The sequence below is a fragment of the Salmo salar genome, chromosome 11 (genome assembly GCF_965601325.2).
Source record: "Salmo salar chromosome 11, fSalSal1, whole genome shotgun sequence".
Lineage (NCBI taxonomy): Eukaryota > Metazoa > Chordata > Actinopteri > Salmoniformes > Salmonidae > Salmo > Salmo salar.
The window spans coordinates 79013549-79034513 of record NC_138301.1 but is presented as its reverse complement, the minus strand read 5'-3'; the positions used below and the strand labels follow the sequence as shown (position 1 = coordinate 79034513).

Genomic DNA, 20965 nt, shown 5'->3' with positions numbered 1-20965 from the left:
TCACTTGAGCAATATGAGATGGAATGGAGTTCCATGCAATAATGTCTCTGTATAATACTGTACGCTTTATTGAATTTGTTTTGGATTTGGGGGCTGTGAAAAGACCCCTGGTGGCATGTCTGGTGGGGTAAGTGTGTGTGTCAGAGCTGTTTGTAAGTTGACTATGCAAATAATTTTGCATTTTCTACACAATGTTTCTAATAAAAGAAGTGATGCAGTCAGTCTCTCCTCAACTCTTAACTAAGAGAGACTTGCATGCATAGTATTTATATCAGCCCTTTGATTACAATGAAGAGCAAGACGTGGCGCTCTATTTTGGGTCAGCTGCAGCTTAACTAGCTCTGCAGCACTCTACTGCACTGGACAATAACCAAGATAAGACAAAACTAGAGTCTGCAGGACTTGCTTTTTGGAGTGTGGTGTCAAAAAAGCAGAGCATCTCTTTATTACAGACAGACCTCTCCCCATCTTTACAACCATTGAATCTATATGTTTTGATCATGACAGTTCACAATCTAAGGTAACTCCAAATAGTTTAGTCCCCTCAGCTTGTTCAACAGCTGCACTATTCATTACCAGATTCAGCTGAGGTCTAGAACTTAGGGAATGATTTCTACCAAATACAATGTTCTTTGTTTTAGAGATTTTCAGGGACATTTTTTTTTTTACTGGCCACCCATTCCAAAACAGGCTGCAAGTCTTTGTTAAGGGTTTCAGTGACTTCATTAGCTGTGGTTGCTGATGCGTATATGGTTGAGTCATCAGCATACATGGACACACATGCTTTGTTTTAATGCCAGCGGCAGGTCATTGGTAAAAATAGAAAAGGGCAGAGGGCCTAGAGAGCTGCCTTGTGGTACACCACACTTTACATGTTTGACATTAGAGAAGCCCATTAAAGAAAACTCTGAGTTCTATTAGATAGCTCTGCATTCACGATATGGCAGAGGTTGAAAAGCCATAACACATATACATTTTTTCAACACCACGTTATGGTCAATAATATCAAAGGCGGCACTAAAATGTAACAGTACAGCTCCCACAATCTTCTTATTATCAATTTCTTTCAACCAATCATCAGTCATGTGTCAGTGCAGTACATGTTGAGTGCCCTTCTCTATAAGCATGCTGAAAGTCCTGTTGTAAATTTGTTTACAGTGAAATAGAACAATTTTGTGTACACAATTTTTCCCAGAGCTGGCAGCAAGCTGATAGGTCGGCTATTACAACCAGTAAAGGCCGCTTTACCACTCTTTGGTAGCAGACTGACTTTGCCTTCCCTCTAGGCCTGAGGACAAAGTATTTTCCTCTAGGCTCAGATTAAGATCTGACAGATAGGAGTGGCCATAGATGCAGCTACCATCATCAGTACATTTGCCAGGAGGTTTGTCATTATTGATAGATAACGTTAATTCTTCCACCTCTCTCAAACTTGCATTGCTTCTCTTTCATTATTAGTTTTTTTATGCATGAATACGATGGCTCACTGTTCATTGTTGGCATTTTCTCCATAAGTTTGCCCACTTTGCCAATGAAGCAATCATTAAAATAATTGGCAACATCAAATGGTTTTGTGATGAATAAGCCATCTGATTCGATGAAAAATTGATTTGAATTTGTCTTTCTGCCCATAATTTAATTTTAAGAACTCAAGTTTTTTTATTTTTATCTTGGCTTCATAATACAGTTTCTTCTTATTTTTGTTGAGTTTAGTCACGTCATTTCTCAATTTGCAGTAAGTCAGGCTGTCGGCTGTGCAGCCAGACTTATTAGCCACTTTTTCCCCTTCTCTTTCAATCATACAGTTTTTCAATTCCTTATCAATCCATGGAGCCTTAACAGTTCTAACAGTCAGTTTCTTAACCTCTTTTGGGTAGGGGGCAGTATTTTGACGTCCGGATGAAAAGCGTGCCTATAGTAAACTGCCTGCTACTCAGGCCCAGAAGGTAGGATATGCATAATATTAGTAGATTTGGATAGAAAACACTCTGAAGTTTCTAAAACTGTTTGAATGATGTCTGTTAGTATAACAGAACTCATATGGGAGGCAAAAACCTGAGAAGAAAATCCAACCAGGAAGTGTGGAAATCTGAGGTTTGTAGTTTTTCAAGTGATTCCCTATCCAATATACAGTGTCTGTGGGGTCATTTTGCACTTCTTAAGGCTTCCACTAGATGTCAACAGTCTTTAGAACGTTGTTTCATGCTTCTACTGTGAATGGGAAGAGAATAAGAGGTCTTGGAATCAGATGACTGAGAAAATGACATGAGCTCAGTGGCGAGCTCTCCCGTGAGAGTTAGCTGTGTTCCTTTTCCTTTTTGAAGGCAAAGGAATCGTCCGTTTGGAATATTATGGAAGATTTATGATAAAAACATACTAAAAATGTATTCTATACATCGTTTGACATGTTTCTACGAACTGTAATATAACTTTTTTGACTTTTCGTCTGAATTTACTGCGCGAGCACAATGCATTTGGGTTACTCGACTGAACGTGCGAACAAAAAGGAGGTATTTTGACATAAATATGGACTTTATCGAAACAAATGAACTTTTATTGTGGAACTGGGATTCCTGGGAGTGCATTCCGATGAAGATCATCAAAGGTAAGTGAATATTTATAATGCTATTTCTGAGTTTTGTTGACTCCACAAAATGGCGGGTTTGGTTTTGTGATTGAGCGCTGTACTCAGATTATTGCAAAGTGTGCTTTTTCTGTAAAGCTTTTTTGAAATCTGACACAGCGGTTGCATTTAGGAGAAGTGTATCTATAATTCTTTGAATAACAGTTGTATATTTTATCAACGTTTATGATGAGTATTTCTGTAAATTGATGTGCTCATTCACCGGAAGTTTTAGGAGGCAAAACATTTCTGAACATTGGACGCCAATGTAAAATGGGGTTTTTGGATACAAATATGAACTTTATCGAGCAAAACATACATGTATTGTGTAACATGAAGTCCTATGAGTGCCATCTGATGAAGATCATCAAAGGTTAGTGATTAATTTTAGCTGAATTTCTGGTTTTTGTGACGCCTCTCCTTGCTTGGAAAATGGCTGTGTGGTTTTTCTTGTCTAGGTGCTGTCCTAACATAATCAAATTTTATGCTTTCGCCGTAAAGCCTTTCTGAAATCGAACAGTGTGGTTGGATTAACGAGAAGATTATCTTTAAAATGGTGTATAATACTTGTATGTGTGAGAAATTTGAATTATGAGATTTATGTTGTTTTGAATTTGGCGCTCTGCTATTTCACTGGCTGTTGGCGAGGTGGGACGTTACCGTCCCACATACCCTAAAGAAGTTTTAACAGGTGCATGTTTGTTTATAATTGGAACAAGTAATTTCATAAATTAATCAAGTGCATTTTCTGGATGCCCTTTATTAATCACATCAGACCAACAAATATTTTTTACATCGTCCACACAAGTCACAGAAAAATATTTTGTACGATCTCTTATACACTATTTTAGGCCCAGACTTTCCTGGAGATTGTCATGGAAATTCTAATCAAGTGAGAGAGACTTAGTAATTTCTTCAAACAATCAATCTTTATTATCGATTTTAAGAATTGCAATAATGGAGCTGGTCAACAGGTGATTCGTTGAGAGGCCAGCCTTACAGAGGAATCATGGGTCTTACATAGCTGACACAAAAAAATGCTTAATCATGGCTCGTTCCACCCCTCCCCGGCAGATCAGTGCATCATATCTCCGCAGCTGTGCACTTGAAAGATTATGAAAATAATAGGATGGACTGAAGAACTGTGGTCACTCTGAGGCTCTTTGTTTTATGTGACGCGTGACCAAGTTACTCAGAGACAGAAGATGATTTTGTAACAATACAGGTCTATTTTGTTCCACAAGTTTATCTCTATCCCAAGCAGCCCCATGTCCTTGACTATACGTCTAAACGTACTGCAGGGAGCTAGAGTGGAACCATCCCTTTAGAGAAACACAGCAGTAGTGGAACAGAAATGTCTTAGTATTGTTAAGAATATAATTGTTAACTATTAATATTAAACAAATCAGGTAAATATGTCATGTTTCTCTCACAATATAGCCACTATATTGTGATCACTGTATCAAATGGGTACGGTTACAGCTTTAGAAAAAAGTTCTACAGTGTTAGTAAAATGTGATCGATACATGTGGATGATCTTGTTTGTAAACACCCTGGTAGGTTGATTAATAACCTGAACCAGATTACAGACACTGGTTACAGTGAGAAGCTTCCTCTTGAGCGGACAGGTTGATTTTTAGGGCCGTACGCACTACCCTCTACCGTCGTGGCCAAACGTTTTGAGAATGACACAAATGTTAATTTTCACAGTCTGTTGCCTCAATTTGCATATACTCCAGAATCAAATCAAATCAAATGTATTTATATATCCCTTCTTACATCAGCTGATATCTCAAAGTGCTGTACAGAAACCCAGCCTAAAACCCCAAACAGCAAGCAATGCAGGTGTAGAAGCACGGTGGCTAGGAAAAACTCCCTAGAAAGGCCAAAACCTAGGAAGAAACCTAGAGAGGAACCAGGCTATGAGGGGTGGCCAGTCCTCTTCTGGCTGTGCCGGGTGGAGATTATAACAGCACATGGCCTAGATGTTCAAATGTTCATAAATGACCAGCATTGTCAAATAATAATAATCATAGTAGTTGTCGAGGGTGCAACAAGTCAGTAACACAAGAGTAAGTGTCAGTTGGCTTTTTCATAGCCGATCTTTGAGAGTATCTCTACCGCTCCTGCTGTCTCTAGAGAGTTGAAAACAGAAGGTCTGGGACAGGTAGCACGTCCGGTGAACAGGTCAGGGTTCCATAGCTGCAGGCAGAACAGTTGGAACTGGAGCAGCAGCACGGCCAGGTGAACTGGGGACGGCAAGGAGTCATCAAGCCAGGTAGTCCTGAGGCATGGTCCTAGGGCTCAGGTCCTCCGAGAGAAAGAAAGAAAGAGAGAAAGAAAGAAAGAAAGAAAGAATTAGTGAGAGCATATTTAAATTCACACAGGACACCGGAAAAGACGAGAAATACTCCAGATGTGACAGGCTGACCCTAGCCCCCCGACACATAAACTACTGCAGCATAAATACTGGAGGCTGAGACAGGAGGGGTCAGGAAACACTGTGGCCCCATCCGATGAAACCCCCGGACAGGGCCAACCAGGTAGGATATAACCCCACCCGCTTTGCCAAAGCACAGCCTCCACACCACTGGAGGGATATCTCCAACCACCAACATACCATCCCGGGACAAGGCCGAGAATAGCCCACAAAGATCTCCGCCACGGCACAGCCCAAGGGGGGGCACCAACCCAGACAGGAAGACCACGTCAGTGACTCAACCCACTCAAGTGACGCACCCCTCCCAGGGACGGCATGGAAGAACACCAGTAAGCCAGTGACTCAGCCCCCGTAATAGGGGTAGAGGCAGAGAATCCCAGTGGAAAGAGGGGAAACTGGCCAGGCAGAGAGAGCAAGGGCGGTTCGTTGAAGAGTGATCAGATGAACTGCAATTAATTGCAAAGTCCCTCGTTGCCATGCAAATGAACTGAATCCCTGAATTTCCACTGCATTTCAGCCCTGCCACAAAAGGACCAGCTGACATCATGTCAGTGATTCCCTCGTTAACACAGGTGTGAGTGTTGACGAGGATAATGCTGGAGATCACTCTGTCATGCTGATTGAGTTCGAATAACAGACTGGAAGCTTCAAAAGGAGGGTGGTGCTTGGAATCATTGTTCTTCCTCTGTCAACCATGGTTACCTGCAAGGAAACATGTGCCGTCATCATTGCTTTGCACAAAAAGGGCTTCACAGGCAAGGATATTGCTGCCAGTAAGATTGCACCTAAATCAGCCATTTATTGGATCATCAAGAACTTCAAGGAGAGCGGTTCAATTGAAGAAGGCATCAGGGCGCCCAAGAAAGTCCAGCAAGCGCCAGGACCGTCTCCTAAAGTTGATTCAGCTGTGGGATCGGGGCACCACCAGTACAGAGCTTGCTCAGGAATGGCAGCAGGCAGGTGTGAGTGCATCTGCACGCACAGTGAGGCAAAGACTTTTGGAGGATGGCCTGGTGTCAAGAAGGGCAGCAAAGAAGCCACTCCTCTCCAGGAAAAACATCAGGGACAGACTGATATTCTGCAAAAGGTACAGGGATTGGACTGCTGAGGACTGGGGTGAAGTCCTTTTCTCTGATGAATCCCCTTTCCGATTGTTTGGGGCATCCGGAAAAAAGCTTGTCCGGAGAAGACAAGGTGAGCGCTACCATCAGTCCTGTCATGCCAACAGTAAAGCATCCTGAGACCATTCATGTGTGGGGTTGCTTCTCAGCCAAGGGAGTGGGCTTACTCACAATTCTGCCTAAAAACACAGCCATGAATAAAGAATGGTACCAACACATCCTCCGAGAGCAACTTCTCCCAACCATCCAGGAACAGTTTGGTGACGAATAATGCCTTTTTCAGCATGATGGAGCACCTTGCCATAAGGCAAAAGTGATAACTAAGTGGCTTGGGGAACAAAACATCGATATTTTGGGTTTCCATGGCCAGGAAACTCCCCAGACCCTAATCCCATTGAGAACTTGTGGTCAATCCTCAAGAGGCGGGTGGACAAACAAAACCCCACAAATTCTGACAAACTGCAAGCATTGATTATGCAAGAATGGGCTGCCATCAGTCAGGATGTGGCCCAGAAGTTAATTGACAGCATGCCAGGGCTGATTGCAAAGGTCTTGAAAAAGAAGGGTCAATACTGCAAATATTGACTCTTTGCATCAACTTCATGTAATTGTCAATAAAAGCCTTTGACACTTATGAAATCCTTGTAAATATATTTAGTATTCCATAGTAACATCTGACAAAAATATCTAAAGACACTGAAGCAGCAAACTTTGAAAATTACTATTTGTGTCATTCTCAAAACATTTGGCCACGACTGTAGAGCCTTGTCGTCGGAGGCCGAGCAGTTGCCATACCAGGCGGTAATGCAACCACTCAGGATGCTGTCAATGGTGCAGCTAAATAACTTTTTGAGGATCTGAGGACCCATGCCAGGACCCATTTTCAGTCTCCTGAGAATAGGCAATGTCATGCTTCGCATCTCTTCACGATTGTCTTGGTGTTTGGACCATGATAGTTCGTTGATGATGTTGACACCAAGGAACTTAAAGCTCTCTACCTGTTCCACTACAGCACTGTTGATGAGAAGGGGGCGTGCTCGGTCCTCCTTTTTTGTGGACTACAGGTCTCCTTTGTTTTGATCACATTGAGAGAGGGCTTGTTATCCTGGCACCACACTGCCAGGTCTCTGACTTCCTCCCTATAGGCTGTCTCATTGTTGTCTGTGATCAGGTCTACTACTTTGGTCCGCAAAGTTAATGATGGTGTTGGAGTCGTGCATTGGCCATGCAGTCATGGGTGAACAGGGTGTACAGGAGGCGGCTGCGCATGCACCCGTGAGGGGCCCCAGTGTTAACCTCTCTTGGGCAGGTGGGACGCTAGAGTCCCACCCATGGTTCACACTATTCAACAGCCAGTGAAAAATCAGTGCCAAATTCAAAACAACCAAATGTCATAATTCAGAGTTCTCAAACATATGACTATTTTACACCATTTTAAAGGTACACTTCTCCTTAACTTCTATGGGAAACGTGGGACGTGAGCGTGCCACTCTATTCAACAGCCAGTGTAAGACCGTGGCGCGAAATACAAAAACCTTAGAAATGCTATAACTTCAATTTCTCAAACATATGACTATTTTACACCATTTTAAAGACAAGACTCTCCTTTATCTAACCACATTGTCCGATTTCAAAAAGGCTTTACAACGAAAGAAAACATTAGATTATGTCAGGAGAGTACCCCGCCAGAAATAATCACACAGCCATTTTCAAAGCAAGCATATATGTCACAAAAACCCAAACCACAGCTAAATGCAGCACTAACCTTTGATCTTCATCAGATGACACTCCTAGGACATTATGTTATACAATACATGCATGTTTTATTCAATCAAGTTCATATTTATATCAAAAACCAGCTTTTTACATTAGCATGTGACGTTCAGAACTAGCATACACACCGAAACTTCCGGTGAATTTACTAAATTACTGAGCATAAACGTTCACAAAATACATAAATTATTTTAAGAATTATAGATACAGAACTCCTTTATGCAATCGCGGTGTCAGATTTTAAAATAGCTTTTAGGCAAAAGCACATTTTGCAATATTCTGAGTACAATGCACTCCCAGGGCTTCTACTTCAACAACATGTTGTTTTGGTTCCAAATAATCCATAGTTATATTCGAATAGCTCCGTTTTGTTCGTGCGTTCAGGTCACTATTCAAAGGGCGACGCGCGGATGCATTTCGTGACAAAAAAATTCAAAATGTTCCTTTACCGTACTTAGAAGCATGTCAAACGCTGTTTAAAATCAATTGTTATGTGATTTTTATCGTAAAATAGCGATAATATTCCAACCGGACAACGTTGTATTGATTCAAATAGGGAAAGAATAACATGGTGATCTCTCGTGACCGCGCATTTCCAGGCTCTGAGCAACCAGGCAGACCACTCAAACAGAGTTCCTGTACCTTGCCCAGAGACAGCAGATGCCCCATTCCACTTTCTGGCGCCTTCAGAGAGCCAATGGAAGTCTTAGAACGTGTCACGTAACCCCAAAGATACTGTAATTTCGATAGAGATGCAACAGTTGGACCACAAATTGTCAGACAGGCCACTTACTGCTTGTAATCTTCTCAGGTTTTTGGCTGCCATATGAGTTCTGTTATACTCACAGACACCATTCAAACAGTTTTAGAAACTTTAGGGTGTTTTCTATCCAAATCAAACAATTATATGCATATTCTAGTTACTGGGCAGGAGTAGTAACCAGATTAAATCGGGTACGTTTTTTATCCGGCTGTGAAAATACTGCCCCCTAGCCCCAACAGGTTAATGTAACCACATTGTCCGATTTCAAAAAGGCTTTACCGCGAAAGCATAAAGTTAGATTATGGTAGGACAGGTACAACACAAGAAAAACCACACAGCCAATTTCCAAGCAGGAGAGGTGTCACAAATACCAGAAATTCAGCTAAAATTAAGCACTAACCTTTGACGATCTTCATCAGATGACACTCCTAAGACTCAATGTTAGACAATACATGTATGTTTTGTTCGATAAAGTTCATATTTATATTCAAAAACAGAATTTTACATTGGCGCGTGATGTTCAGAAAATATTTTGCCTCCGATACTGCCGGTGAATCAGCACAACAATTTACAAAAACACTCATCATAAACGTTGATAAAATATTAAACTGTTATTCAAAGAATTATTGATAACCACCTTTATGCAACCGCTGTGACAGATTTCAAAAAAGCTTCACGGGGAAAGCACACTTTGCAATAATCTGAGTACGGCGCTCAGAAACATACACCAGGCAATACAGATACCCGCCATTTTGAAGTCATCTAAAATCATAAATAGCATTATAAATATTCACTTACCTTTGATGATCTTCATCAGAAGGCACTTCCAGGAATCCCAGGTCCACAATAAATGTTGTTTTGTTCGATAAAGTCCATAATTTATGTCCAAATACCTCCTTGTTGTTTGCGCATTCAGTAAGCTACTCCAAATGTAGTAAGCGCGCCCAAAATTTCACGACGAAAAGTCAAAAAAAAAGTTATATTTGCGTTCGTTGAAACATGTCAAATGTTGTATAGCATCAATCTTTAGGGCGTTTTTAACATAACTTCAATAATATTCCAACCGGACGATTCCAATGTCTTGAAAAACGTTTTGGAACACAGATACCTCGTCACGTGAATGCGCGCTACAAAACACGTCATTTTCTGAGTCACCAACTTCCTGGCCTTCTTGTTCGCTCTCTGTTCACTGCAAAAGCCTGAAACTAGGTTCTAAAGACTGTTGACATCTAGTGGAAGCCTTAGGAAGTGCAAAATGAACCCTAAGTCACTGTGTGTTAGATAGGCAATGACTTGAAAAGACTACAAGAACCAGATTTCCCACTTCCTGGTTGGATTTTTCTCAGGTTTTTGCCTGCCATATGAGTTCTGTTATACTCACAGATATCATTCAAACAGTTTTAGAAACTTCAGAGTGTTTTCTATCCAAATCTACTAATAATATGCATATTCTAGTTCCTGGGCCCGAGTAGTAGGCCATTTAATTTGGGTACGTTTTTCTTCCGGCCGTGAAAATACTGCCCCCCTACCCAAGAGAGGTTAAGGATCAGCGTGGCAGATGTGTTGTTATCTACCCTTACCACCTGGGGGTGGCCCGTCAGGAAGTCCAGGATCTTGTTGCAGAGGGAGGTGTTTAGTCCCAGGGTCCTTAGCTTATTGATGCGCTTTGAAGGCACTATGGTGTTGAACGCTGAGCTGTAGTCAATGAATAGCATTCTCATGTAGGTGTTCCTTTTGTCCAGGTGGGAAAGAGCAGTGTAGAGTGCAATAGAGATTGCATTATCTGTGGATCTGTTGGGGCGGGTCTAGGGAGTGGTTCTAGGGTTTCTGGGATAATGGTGTTGTTGTGCGCCATAACCAGCCTTTCAAAGCCCTTCATGGCTACAGATGTGAGTGCTACGGGCCGGTAGTCATTTAGGCAGGTTACCCGGTTGCTCTCATGCATGCTTCAGTGTTGCTTGCCTCAAAGCGAGCATAGAAGTCATTTAGCTCGTTTTGTAGGCTCGTGTGTCTGGGCAGTTTGCATCTGTGCTTCCCTTTGTATTTGTAGTCCATAATACTTTGTTAGCCCTGCCACATCCGTCGAGTGTCGGAGCCGGTGTAGTACGATTCAATCTTAGTCCATAATTGACGCTTTGTCTGTTTTGATGGTTTGTTGGAGGGCATAATGGGATTTCTTATAAGCATCCGGGTTAGTGTACCACTCCTTGAAAGCGGTAGCTCTAGCCTTTAACTGGATGCGGATGTTGCCAGTAATCCATGGCTTCCGGTTGGGGTACGTACGGTACTGTGGGGACGACTTCATCGATGCACTTATTGATGAAGCCAGTGACTGATGTGGTGTACTCGTCAATGGAAATATCACTGAAGTTGGAGACTTATACTCCCTCACTAACTTTAAGTGTCAGCTGTCAGAACAGCTTACCGATCACTGCAGCTGTACACAGCTCATCTGTGATTAGCCCATCCAACCATCTACCTACCTCATCCCCATATTTTGTTTTTGTTTTTCTGCACTTTTGCACACCAGTATTTCTACTTGCACATCCTCATCTGCACATATATCACTCCAGCGTAAATTCCTAAATTGTAATTACTCCACCACTATTGACCTATTTGTTGCCTTACCTCCTTACTTCATTTGCACACACTGTATACAGATTTTTCTATTGTGTTATTGGACTGTACGTTTGTTTATCCCATGTGTAACTCTGTGTTGTTGTTTTTGTCGCACTGCTTTGCTTTATCTTGGCCAGGTCGCAGTTGTAAATGAGAACTTGTTCTCTACTGGCCTACCTGGTTAAATAAAGGTGAAATAAATAAATAAAAAATGCCATCGGAAGAATCCCATAACATTTTCTAGTCTGTGCTAGCAAAGCAGTCCTGTTGCTTAGCATCTGCGTCATCTGACCACTAACGCTTTGAGCGAGTCACTTGTACTTCCTGCTTTAGATTTAGCTTGTAAGCAGGAATCAGGAGGATAGAGTTATGGTCAGATTTGCCAAATGGAGGGCGACGGAGAGCTTTGTACGCGTCTGTGTGTAGAGTAAAGGTGGTCTAGAGCACATGTATCATGTTGGTAGAATACATTTTATTTAACTAGGCAAGTCAGTTAAGAACAAATTCTTATTTTTTACAATGACGGCCTACCCGTCATCAAATTAGGTGAAATGGATTTAAGTTTCCCTGCGTTAAAGTCCCCAGCCACTAGGAGCGCTACCTCTGGATTAGCATTTTCTTGTTTGCTTATGGACTTATACAGCTCGTTGATTGCGGTCTTAGTGACAGCATCGGTTTGTGGTGGTAAATAGACAGCTAATATAGATAGTGTGCTCTACAGTTTATCATGAGATACTCTACCGCAGGCTAGGAAAACCTTGAGACTTCCTTAATACTTGATTTTGTGCACCAGCTGTTATTTACAAATAGATACAGACCGCCACCCCTTGTCTTACCGGAGGTAGCTGTTCTGTCTTGCCGATGCATGGAAAACCCAGCCAGCTGTATCTTATCCATGTCGTCGTTCAGCCAGGACTCAGTGAAACAAGATATAACAGTTTTTAATGTCCCGTTGGTAGGATAGTCTTGATCGGCGCTCATCCATTGTATTATCCAATGATTGCACGTTGGCTAATAGGACTGATGGTAGAGGCAGATTACCCACTCGCGTCGGATCCTTACAAGGCACCCCGACCTACGTCCCTGATATCTCGGTCTCTTCTTCATGCGAATGACGGGCCCTTGTCGGGTGTCTGAGGTAAATCCTTCACGTCCGACGAGTTAAAGAAAAAATCTTCGTCCATTACGCTGTAAGTAATCGCTGTCCTCATATCCAGAAGCTATTTTTGGTCATATGAGATGGTGGCAGAAACATTGTGTACAAATAAGTTACAAATAACGAGAAAAAACAAACAATAGCACAATTGGTTTGTAGTCTCAGAAATGGCTAATATACACTACTGGTCAATTTTTAGAACACCTATTCATACAAGGTTTTGTATTATTATTATTATTATTTTTTAAACTATTTTCTACATTCTAGAATAATAGTGAAGACATCAAAACTATTAAATAATACATATGGAATCATGTAGCAACCAAATAAAGTGTTTGCGGAGGCCAGGTCATCTGATGCAGCACTCCATCACTCTCCTTGGTAAAATAGCCCTTACACAGCCTGGAGGTGTGTTGGGTCATTGTCCTGTTGAAAAAGAAATGATAGTTCCACTAAGCTCAAACCAGATGGGATGGCATATCGCTGCAGAATGCTGTGGTAGCCATGCTGGTTAAGTGTGCCTTGAATTCTAAATAAATCAGACTGTGTCACCGGGCAAAGCACCCCCACACCATAACACCACCTCCATGCTTTACGGTGGGAAATACACACCCGGAGATAATCCGTTCACCTACTCTGCGTCTCATAAAGACACTACGGTTGGAACCAAAAATCGCAAATTTGTACTCATCAAACCAAAGGACAGATTTCCACAGTCTAATGTCCATTGCTTGTTTTTCTTGGCCCAAGCAAGTCTCTTCTTCTTATTGGTGTCTTTTTGGTAGTGTTTTATTTGCAGCAGTTCGACCATGAAGGCCTGATTCACAGTCTCCTCTGAACAGTCGATGTTGATGTGTCTGTTACTTGAACTCTGTAGCATTTATTTGGGCTGCACTTTCGGACACTGGTAACTCTAATGAACTTATCCTCTGCAGCAGAGGTAACTCTGGGTCTTCCATTCCTTTGGCGGTTCTCATGAGAGCCAGTTTCATCATAGTGCTTAATGGTTTTTGTGACTGCACTTGAAGAAACTTTCAAAGTTCTTGAAGTTCTCCGGATTGACTGACCTTCATGTCTGAAAGTAATGATGGACTGTTGTTTCTCTTTGCTTATTTGGGCTGTTTTTGTCATAATATGGACTTGGTCTTTTATCAAATAGGGCTGTCTTCTGTATACCACCCCTACTTTGTCACAACACAACTGATTGGCTCAAATGCATTAAGAAGGAAAGAAATTCCCCAAATTAACCTTTAACAAGGCACACCTTTTAATTGAAATGTGTTCCAGGTGACTACTTCATGAAGCTGGTAGAGAGAATGCCAAGAGTGTGCAAAGCTGTCATCAAGCCAAAGGGTGGCTACTTTGAAGAATCTCAGATATAAATAATATATTTAGATTTGTTTAATACTACATGTTTTGGTGTCTTCGCTGTTATTCTACAGTGTATAAAATAGTAAAAATAAAGAAAAACACTTGATGAGTAGGTGTGTTCTAACTTTTGACTGGTACTGTATATCTCACAATAATATTTTACATGTCACTGGGAGCACAACATTGAATCCACATCGAAAGTATCTATACAGTTTATAGGAAATGGTGAGGTTTTCCCCACCTTCCTCTTATAGCCATTTAGGCGGCAAGATTCCTCTTTCATACAAAATAGTGTGCAAAGTAATGCACTATGTAGGGAATAGTGTGCCATTTGGGATGCAGAGGTTTGTTTTCACTGCCTCTTTTTGTTAAGGAAATGTGACAAGACGAATGGGAGAGTGATAATTGTAGTTCTGAAAGCACGTTATGCTCTTTTTAACCTCTTACATCTAGATGTTCCGCTAGCGGAACACCGCTCCAATATCCAATGATAGGGCGTGGCGCGAATTACAAACTCCTCAAAAATCCCAAAACTTAAATTTTTCAAACATATGACTATTTTACACCATTTTAAAGACAAGACTCTCCTTTATCTTACCACATTGTCCGATTTCAAAAAGGCTTTGCAACGAAAGCAAAACATTAGATTATGTCAGGAGAGTACCCAGCCAGAAATAATCAGACACCCATTTTTCAAGCTAGCATATAATGTCACAAAAAAACAAAACGACAGCTAAATGCAGCACTAACCTTTGATCTTCATCAGATGACACTCCTAGGACATTATGTTATACAATACATGCATGTTTTGTTCAATCAAGTTCATATTTATATCAAAAAACAGCTTTTTACATTAGCATGTGACGTTCAGAACTAGCATACCCACCGAACACTTCCGGTGAATTTACTAAATTACTCACGATAAACGTTCACAAAAAACACAATTATTTTAAGAATAATAGATACAGAACTCCTTTATGCAATCGCTATGTCCGATTTTAAAATAGCTTTTCGGTGAAAGCACATTTTGCAATATTCTGAGTAGATAGCCCGGCCATCATGGCTAGCTATTTTGACACCCACCAAGTTTGGCACTCACCAAACTCCGATTTACTATAAGAAAAATTGGATTACCTTTGCTGTTCTTCGTCAGAATGCACTCCCAGGGCTTCTACTTCAACAACAAATGTTGGTTTGGTTCCAAATAATCCATAGTTATATCCAAATAGCTGCGTTTGTTCTTGCGTTCAAGACACTATCCGAAGGGTGACGCGCCGGCGCGTATCGTGACAAACAATTTCAAAGTATTCCATTACCGTACTTCGAAGCATGTCAAACGCTGTTTAAAATCCATTTTTATGCGATTTTTCTCGTGAAATAGTGATAATATTCCGACCGGGCGACGTTGTTTTCGTTCAAAGACTGAAAATGTAAAATGGACTCTTCACGTGCACACGCGCACCCGTTTCATTGTTCTCAGATCGACCACTATCCAAATGCGCTACTGTTTTTCAGCCAGGGACTGCAGAGTCATCATTCAACGTTCTGGTGCCTTCTGAGAGCCTATGGGAGTCTTAGAAAATGTCACGTTACAGCAGAGATCCTCTGTTTTCGATAAAGAGGCTATAGAAGGCCAAGAAATGGTCAGAGAGGGCACTTCCTGTATAGAATCTTCTCAGGTTTTGGCCTGCCATATGAGTTCTGTTATACTCACAGACACCATTCAAACAGTTTTAGAAACTTTAGGGTGTTTTCTATCCAAATCAAACAATTATATGCATATTCTAGTTTCTGGGCAGGAGTAATAACCAGATTAAATTGGGTACGTTTTTTTTATCCGGCCGTGAAAATACTGCCCCCTATCCTAAACAGGTTTTAAGAGCCTGCTGATGCTTTCAAAGCTAAATTATATCACTGCAATCTAAAAGCCCAGTTTGGGAGATTGTCTCTGACAGATTAGATTTGCATCCCCGGGATACAGGTATGTAATCAAAATGCAAAGCCTTAGCTCTCCGGAGAAGTTTGCAATCAAATCATGTTATTGTGTGTGTCCACTGTTCAAAGCAAATTTAACAACAGTCACATCATCGTCCATCATAAAGCTCAATATACTTACAACATTACTGACACAATTTTTGTTGTTTTGGCTCCAGCACTCCACAATCGTTGTTGACAGGTGTATACCATCAAGTACACAGCCATGCAATCTCCATAGACAAACACTGACAGTAGAATGGCCTTACTGAAGAGCTCAGTGACTTTCAATGTGGCACTGTCATAGGATTACACCTTTCCAACAAGTTAGTTGAATTTCTGCCCTGCTAGAGCTGAAATTGTATGTGCTGTTATTGTGAAGTGGAAACATCTACGACCAAAGTCGTAGGCCACACAAGCTCACATTACGGGACCACTGATTATTGAATCGGCTGTCCTCGGTTGCAACACTAGCCGGTTGAAACACTAGTTTCCAAGCCTAAGGTCACCATGTTCACCATGTCCAGTGTCGGCTGGAGTGGTGTAAAGCGCACCACCATTGGACTCTGAAGCAGTGGAAACACATTCTCTGGAGTGATGAATCACACTTCACCATCTGGCAGTCTGATGGATGAATCTGGGTTTTGCAGATGCCAGGGGAACACTACCTGCCCGAATGCATAGTGTCCTCTGTAAAGTCTGGTGGAGGAGGAATAATGGTCTGGGGCTGTTTTTCATGGTTCGGCCTAGGCCCCTTAGTTCCAGTGAAGGCTAATCTTAACGCTACAGCATACAATGACTTTTATTTAACTAGGCAAGTCAGTTCAGTTCAAGTCAGTTATTTTCAATGACGGCCTAGGAGCAGTAGGTTAACTGCCTTGTTCAGGGGCAGAACGACAGATTTTTACCTTGTCAGCTCAGAGATTCGATCTTGCAACCTTTCGGTTACTATTCCAATGCTCTAACCACTAGGCTACCTGCTGCCCCATGATTCTAGACTATTCTGTGCTTCCAACTTTGTGGCAACAGTTAGGGGAAGGCCCTTTCATGTTTCAGCATGACAATGCCCCCATGCACAAAGCGAGGTCCATACAGGAATGCTTTGTCAAATATAAAATAAATAACACTTTTTTGTTTACTACAGGATTGCATATGTGTTATTTCATAGTTTTGACATCTTCACTATTATTCTACAATGTAGAAAATAGTAAAAATAAATAAAAGCCCTTGAATGAGTAGGTGTACTAAAACTTTTGACCCGTAGTGTATGAATGTTAGCTGATGTTAGCAAGTTACTGATTTCATGAACCTTACTTCTAAGGCTACATATAATAATATGGGCTATTTTTCAGCCCTTTACTGCGTAGATTATCAGAGATAGACATAGTATGGAAAAGAGCAAACAAAGCTAGATAAATAAATATACATTTAGCAGTCACATGACGTGACGAAACATTAAAACTAAGTTACAAGCTACTTTCGTAGCAAAGTGTCTTATGAACCACATTCCAGACACTGGCTCTTGCTATCTTGCCATACATTTATATCAGCTAGATATGATAGGCAGCTGCAGCTATCACCAAGCTATGCTAGCTATTTGCTGTCATCTTGGCTAAACACAAGATCAGTGCAGGCTTTAGCCTCCACTTGGGAACTGAATTAGCTGACCATCTTGAGATGGCGAGTCAGTCAGGAGGGGAGAAATCCTCAACTTAATGTCATTCCCTCCATAGCAATGCTATCTTTGCTTAACTTGCTGTACTCACTGCTGCACTTGTTTGTTGTGATTGAATGCAGGGCCCAATAACCGAACGGGCACGTGTCCCGGGGCCCCCATCCTGGAGGTCGGAGGGACCCCCAGATAGCATATAATAGCAAAATGTGTAGAATTGTAGGAAATTAGCTTTAAAATGGCAAAATCCTATTTCAGCCTCATTACAAAATGTGTAAAATAGTAGGAAATTAGCTTTAAAACTGCAAAATGTTCCCTCAGACTCATAGCAAAATGTGAACAAAAGCATGAGATGAGCAATAAAACAGCAGATTTTTTTTCTTTCTCTACCCCATGGCAAAAAAGTGTAGTATTGCAGGAAATTAGCTTATTTTACCAGATCTCCTTCAGCCAGTAGAGGTCTAATATTTAATCAGTAACAATGTCTGCCAACTATATGAATGAGGTAAAATCTACTTCAATTCATGGCGTCAGAATGTACTGCTGTATTAAAGCAATTCAGAAGTAACTTGTTGACATGTTCTGTTTGCAGATTCAAAGCCAGAAACTCAATGCAGAATGTATCCATAACCATGAATAAGCATATTTATTTGACAAGAATGCACCTAGTCACCCATCAATCACGTCAAACACATTTTATTTTTTTTAAGAATTCAAAATAGTAAATAATGCCTACATTTGCCTTTTATACATAACACCTGCCTTGAAGTAAAGATTCAATTATTTATTAATCAATGCCACAAACCTGGGACATTGAAAAGCAACCATAATTACATTGTGAGAGCGCACAGATTTTTCTGCTTTTCCATTATACAAATTGGACCAGCACAAATGACACAATGTAAACAGCATATTGTGATTTTTGGTGGGTGAGTTACAAACGAGTGATTCCTCACAAAACCCAGACATAAAATGACTGTTTTTCACAAAATGTAATCCATAGAAGAAGTGTCCTTTTGGAGAAAGGATTATTGACGTATACTGAACAAAAAGCCCTAATATATGGATTTCACATGACTGGGAATAAAGATATGTATATGTTGGTCACAGATACCATAAAAAAAACGTAGCTTTGTGGATCAGAAAACCAGTCAGCATTTGGTATGACCACCATTTGCCTCATGCATCGTATAGAGTTGATCAGGCTGTTGATTGTAGATTGTGGAATGTTGTCCCACTCCTCTTCAAAGGCTGTGCGAAGTTGCTGGAGATTGGTTTGGAACTGGAACATGCTGTTGTACACGTCGATCTAGAGCATCCCAAACATGCTCAATGAGTGACATGTCTGGTGAGTATGCAGGCCATGGAAGAACTGGGTGGGACATTTTCAGCTACCAGGATTCATGTACAGATCCTTGGGACATGGGGACTTGCATTATTATGCTGAAACATGATGTGATGGCGGCGGATGAATGGCACGACAATGGGCCTCAGTATCTCATCATGGTATCTCTGTGCATTCAAATTGCTATCAATAAAATGGAATTGTGTTTGTTGTCCGTAGCTTATGCCTGCCCATACCATAACCCCACCGCCATCATGGGGCGCTCTGTTCACAACGTTGACATCAGCAAACCGCTTGCCCACACAGCGCCATACACGTGGTCTGCATTTGTAAGTCTTTCTCTAAAACGACGAAGGCGGCTCATGGTAGAGAAATGAACATTCAATTATCTTGCAACAGCTCTTGTGGACATTCCTGCAGTCAGCATGCCAATTGCATTCTCCCTCAACATGAGACATCTGTGGCATTGTGTTGGGATACAATTGCACATTTTAGAGTGGCCTTGTATTGTCCCCAGCACAAGGTGCACCAGTGTAATAATCATGCTGTTTAATCAGCTTTTTGATATGCCACACTTGTCAGGTCGATAGATTGTCTTGATAAAGATATGCTCACTTGCTTTTGTGCACAAAATTTGAGAGAAATAACCCTTTTTTTTTCAGCTCAATGAACATGGGACCAACATTTTACATGTTGCGTTCTTATATTTTTGTTCAGTGTGTATTTGACATTTGTGTCTAGAAGTTGGCATAAAATATGACATTTTGGCCTTACACAGCACTCTTTTAAGACTCCATTGTGTTTCATCTATAGGTGCTGCAAAGCAAACATTGGTGTCATATGAAGCTTTGTCGCTTGCTCTGTAATATGAGTAGTATTTTGGTTTCAACAACTTTTTTTGTACATTTCATTTATGAATATAAAAAATAAACATGAATATTGAATAATATTTGTAAAACCAGCAGAGATCCCACTCTGGAACTTTGATATGCCCATTAAGTGTATTATGTTCAACAATGTATTGAAAGATTTGGCAAATCAAAAATGGATTTTTTTTTTAGGCCATATACAGGTGAATATATTCATAAAAGTCACCATGTCCGAGAGAGATTTACATGGTTCTCAAAACGTTATGCTAGGGTAACCCTATATGAAATACCTTATTTGAAAAGGTTATAAAATCCCCAATGTGAAAGTGTATGGTGAAAACATTATTGGAACCATTTCCGTGTTTGACCGCTAAGTTTTATGGGTATTACTGTATGACTCACACTGTGGTACTCTATACTACTGATTTTATTATCAGCTCTATCTGTGGCTTGAATAATAACAGGTGATTGATTGTTGCCTTCTTTTCCCTACTACAGGATCCAGTGGAGTCCAATGGAAGGATACGGGGCTACAGCATCAAGATCCAAGATGGAAACTGGATGACGGTGGCGGTCAATGACTCTGACCTGGATTCTAGGTCGCAAGAGAGGAAAATTATCCCCCTTTACCAGATTCCCTGGTCTGACAAGAGAAGAGGCCTCATTGAATTGAAGGCCTGGAATTCTGTTGGCGAGTCTCCCCAAGCATCTTTGGGCATCCCAAAATTGACACAAGGTATGTTGACCTTGTCAGCTATACACTATGGCGTTACACTCATACTTCCTTCTCAATCTTACCAATGATAATGAACAATGTTGGGTAATAATATACTGAACAAAAATATAAATGCAACAATTTCGAAGATTACAGTTACAGTTCATATAAGGAAATCAGTCAATTGAAATAAATGTATTAGGCCATAACCTCTTACATCTAGACGTTCCGCTAGCGGAACACCTGCTCCAATATCCAATGATAGGCGTGGCGCGAATTACAAATTCCTCAAAAATCCCAAAACTTCCATTTTTCAAACATATGACTATTTTACACCATTTTAAAGACAAGACTCTCCTTTATCTAACCACACTGTGTGATTTCAAAAAGGCTTTACAGCGAAAGCAAAACATTAGATTATGTCCTCAGAGTACCCAGCCAGAAATAGTCAGACACCCATTTTTCAAGCTAGCATATAATGTCACAAAAAACAAAACCACAGCTAAATGCAGCACTAACCTTTG

General features: G+C 41.0%; 1 protein-coding gene across 3 annotated transcripts in view; it reads left to right on the top strand.

The window, feature by feature from the left end:
• The window catches only part of LOC106562893 (interleukin-6 receptor subunit beta), a 104645-nt gene that overhangs the window by 31760 nt on the left and 51920 nt on the right, over positions 1–20965 (top strand). For all 3 annotated transcript variants that reach the window (XM_014127965.3, XM_014127966.3, XM_014127964.3), the window contains one exon: positions 20225–20462. In XM_014127965.3, the coding sequence (XP_013983440.3) occupies positions 20225–20462 (238 nt within the window). The remainder of the gene's footprint in view (positions 1–20224; positions 20463–20965) is intronic.